General features: G+C 51.7%; 1 protein-coding gene across 1 annotated transcript; it reads left to right on the forward strand.

The window, feature by feature from the left end:
* Positions 1-1,349: 1,349 nt before the first annotated feature.
* LOC109779445 (2'-deoxymugineic-acid 2'-dioxygenase) lies at positions 1,350-2,739 on the forward strand. Its single transcript, XM_020338066.4, has 2 exons — positions 1,350-1,697; positions 1,785-2,739. The coding sequence occupies exons 1-2, from the start codon at positions 1,473-1,475 to the stop codon at positions 2,607-2,609; spliced, it is 1,050 nt and encodes a 349-aa protein (XP_020193655.1). The 5' UTR covers positions 1,350-1,472; the 3' UTR covers positions 2,610-2,739.
* Positions 2,740-4,207: the final 1,468 nt, after the last annotated feature.

Below are 4,207 nucleotides of genomic sequence, written 5' to 3' on the forward strand. Positions count from 1 at the left end.
AACATTGTCCTCAGGGCAAAAAAGACAAAAATTATTTGCTATTATAGGTCACCATTCACACTATTTTGACCAAAAAATTGTCTTTTTGAAAAGAAGTCAAAGGGTGATTTTATTTTTGTGAAATTTTTCTCACAAGTATAATAGAAGGTTAAGTTTATTTCAAAAATATTTTCAGAGTTTTTGACTTTTTGTTGAATTGCTAATTTATTTTTCCATATAGAGTGTATATACACCCAGGAACCAAACGTTCCCGTCCTATCTCTTCGCCTGAATTAGTACAACTTTATACCCGGAGGCAGTACTTAATCTTAACATGTACTACTAGCTTCCTAAAAAACCTTGATCTTAACATGTACTAGCTTGCCAAGCAGTGGCGGAGCTACACATAAAAACCTGGGCGGGCCAAATTGAAGGGAAGTCTGACTATTTTAATCTAATGCCCCATTTGCTTAAATATCCTAGTGTATTTTCACCAAAATTGGACGGGCCATAGCACAGTTTTGCTTGGCTGTGGCTCCGCCAGACGCCAGTGTTGCCAAAGCCGTGAAGGAGTTGCCCCTACCAACCGCAAAGGTGTGTGAGCGAATCCTCCACTACCTCGGTGGTTGCAGCGATGACGGCACCTCATCGCGGGGCATCGTCTCAATGGAGGAGAAGGCATCTACGGAGGCGGTGCGGAGGGAGCGGCACAATGCGGCGCGTCAGGCGGCGTTTACGAAGCCCAACACCGCGGCCCCCGACCTCACGGAGACATCCACGAGGCGACTGCTTCGCCTCGACGGGGAACTCGCCAAGATTGGGGAGGAGTGGGCGCTCCCTTAAACCCCTGTCGCCGCCGGCAGGGGCAAGAGCAGGGCTCCCCGGCCAGGGACGGCATTGGCCGAGGCGGCTCTCCGCACGACGCAGAAGGAAGCGGAGCGGCTCCTCCGCGAGGGTCAGGCAGTAGCTAGGCAAGGCTTCCGTCTGTGGAAGAACCACTCCGACGACACAACGACAAGGACCAGTCCGACACACATTTTCTTGATCTTAATATATGCCTAATTTCTTTGTTTTTTTTTGCGGGCACGTCTCTAAAAAAACTTGATCTTCACGTGTACCAACTTCGCTATTCTTTGACTGCAATTGTTTGCTGGTTGCTTCTTGGCACAACATGCATGGTGGCTACTGGCCAGCACATACATGATGCAAAATTGACAAACAAATCAACAATGCAATCAAATTAGGATCGACCAATATCTGTTAAAAAATTTAGGATCGAACTTCGTATCCTGCTAAGACTAAAAAGACTACATATGTTTTCTATTAGATGAAGTATTCTTTTTCAATATTTCTGTGGATTGTGATCTTGCTAACCACGTGTGTCACGCGGTCCATTTTCAATATTTTTAAGGAGGTGTACTGAAGCACGCCCCCTCTATATATCACACTCTTCTAACGAGTCAGCCAGCAAAGCCAGAAGAGAAGGTCCACTGATGACAGAGATGGAGCTGCTGTCCGATTGCCCGGTGCACACCTCCGTGCCGGACAAGTACGTGTTGCCCCCGGAGAAGCGCCCTTCGCTCCTCGACGACGAACCCAGCTCCGATGTTGCCATACCGGTCATCGACCTCCACGGCGCCGCCGTCTCCGACGACTGCCGGCGCCAGCTGGTCGCCGCCAAGATCATCAAGGCCAGCAAGGAGTTCGGCATCTTCCAGGCACGTCTGTTGAAGTTTTGATTCACAATTAGGCATGGAAGGTACGTTGCTTGAGCTGAGGTAGCTGACCGGTCGATCTATCCATAGGTGGTGAACCACGGCGTGGCGGAGGTCGTGGTGCAGGGGTTCCGCGAGGCGGCGGCGGGGTTCTTCGCGATGCCGGCGGAGGAGAAGCTGCCGTACCTCTCCGATGACCAGAGCAAGCACTTCCGCGTCTCCTCCAGCACCCCCTATGACCGGAACGGGGACCGCTATTGGCTGGACTACCTCAAGATCAACTGCCACCCCGTCACCGACGAGCACGTCCGAGAGTGGCCGAACAAGCCGGAAAGCTTCAGGAGCTCCCTCGCCGAGTACTCCGCGACGGTGCACGAGCTTGCACAGACGCTGCTCCGGCTCATCGCAGAGGGGCTCGGCCTCGACGATGGATTCTTCGCCGGCGACCTCAGCGGCGGCAGCACCCAGATGAACGTCAACTACTACCCGTCGTGCCCGGACCCGAGCCTCACGCTGGGCCTCCTCCCGCACTGCGACCGCCACCTCCTCACCGTGCTCTCCCAGGGCGACGTCGCCGGGCTGCAGGCGAGGCACGGCGGGCGGTGGCTCCTCGTCCGTCCCGTCCCTGGCGCCTTCGTCGTCAACCTGGGCCACCAGATGGAGATCATCACCAACGGGCTCCTGGCCAGCGTGGAGCACCGCGCCGTCACGAACACCGACGCGGCGAGGCTGTCGGTGGTGACCCTCATCATGCCCAAGATGGAGTGCCGCATCGGGCCGGCGCCGGAGATGGTGAACGAGGCGACGGGACCCGCGAAGTTCAGGGAGTTCGAGTTCAGCGAGTTCATGAAGGCCTACAGCGCCGCCGCCGCCAGCAGGGAGGACGTGCTCTACTACTTCAGGATCCACCAGTAGCTCGGGGTCAGCCGCTCCATAAATAAATAAGGAAACAGAGAAGAACGAGGACCCGTCGCGCATGCGTGCGTGGCCTTCGTGCGCCGCCAAGACCACTGGGATTTCCTTTTTGGGAGTTCCTTCTCTCTCACCTCTCTCAATGCATCCCCACGCACGCACGTCCTCCTCTTCGTTCGCGCGCCTCGATCAATCTCAACCCCAATTAATTTCGCCCTCCGTCGTTCGCCGCCGACGAGCTCCGTAAAAAAAGCTGACCTTCTTCTTCTTCGTCTTCCCGAATTCCGGCACCGGACCATGCCGTACGGCACCTCCCCTCGTCTTCCAAAGACACCGCGCGCAATTTCACCCAAGGAACCGCCGCCCGCCCGCCGTGGTTGCTGTCTTCCTCGCCTCCGGCAGGCATGGGTGGCTGCATGCAATCCGCTGTTTCAGCACGCACACATGCACGCTCGCCAAAACCGGTCGCCGCATGTCAATACCACGCGCGGTTCCGAACCAAATCTAGCGTGGCTTTCTTCCCTGGCGCGTAAGCATAACCACGCCCAATCATGGATGTGTGGTAGCATATTCAGGTTAATTTCCATTCTACACCACTGTATGAGTTTTGAGTGATCTTATTATCCAGAGAGTTCAGACTTCATGCATGATCAAGATCCCTACCTCAAGTTGTTGTCGTTGCAAGATGAGGTCGTCCGTGTTCCTTCCATTATACATCTCACAAATTAGCATGGGCATATATGCCTACAAAGATTAGACTGAAATGTATAGAAAACTGACACAAGAATAAAATATCAGATTTGCTATCTCACACTAGATGTGAAATAGCTATCTCACATCTAGACGTGAAATAGCTATCTCACATCTAATCCTAGAGCCGTTGGATCTCGTCTCTTAAGATTCGTGCAAACGCATGTTTTTTTAGGCAACGCCCAAACGCATGTTTCTGGCTGGCGCGCGCTCGCGGCGCGTAGTCTCGCTCGCGGCCGGTATCCAGGTCATTACTAGTGCGGGGCCGGGCCTTTGTTTGTTTTTTCGGCTTCTGTCTTTTGTTTGTTTTGGCCTCTGCTATCGAATTTGCTGTTTTGATTAGTGCAGATTTCGTCTGCGTAGCTGCGCCTGTGCGTTGGCCATTTTTTCTTTGTCGGATGTTTAGCCATATGAGCTGCGTCGCTTTGTTTATTACCCGTGTCCACGTTTTCTTGTTTTTCTTCTCTAGTCTATGCACCCTATTAAAAACACACGAGCTAAGTTTTTGCAGTTTTCTTTTGTATTTATTCATTTTAAATTTGTTAACCATATTTAGGGCAGAATTATTTTGCTTGTGTCTTTTTTTCTAAAATGTCTATGTTAACTGTATACCCATTATCCAACGCGTTCGATTTTCTGTTTTTCTTTGTCTCAGTTACAAGTCCATACTCGACTCGTAATTAGGCCTGATCTTTTGTGTGCTAGTTGCAAGTCTACCCTCGACTTGTAACTAGGCCCGAAGTTTCTTTTTGTCTCAGTTGTAATTCCTACATTAACTCGTAACTAGGCTTGATATGGGGGCCTAATCCTGTTTTTTTGTCTTTAGTTGCAAAGTCACCCTCGACCTTTTT

This window comes from Aegilops tauschii, chromosome 3 (assembly GCF_002575655.3).
Source record: "Aegilops tauschii subsp. strangulata cultivar AL8/78 chromosome 3, Aet v6.0, whole genome shotgun sequence".
Taxonomy (NCBI): domain Eukaryota; kingdom Viridiplantae; phylum Streptophyta; class Magnoliopsida; order Poales; family Poaceae; genus Aegilops; species Aegilops tauschii.

Coding starts and splice junctions, on each gene's coding strand:
- LOC109779445 (XM_020338066.4), top strand. CDS start 1,473: ATGACAGAGATGGAGCTGCTGTCCGATTGCCCGGTGCACACCTCCGTG. Junction 1,698..1,784: donor AGGAGTTCGGCATCTTCCAG/GCACGTCTGTTG, acceptor ATCTATCCATAG/GTGGTGAACCACGGCGTGGC.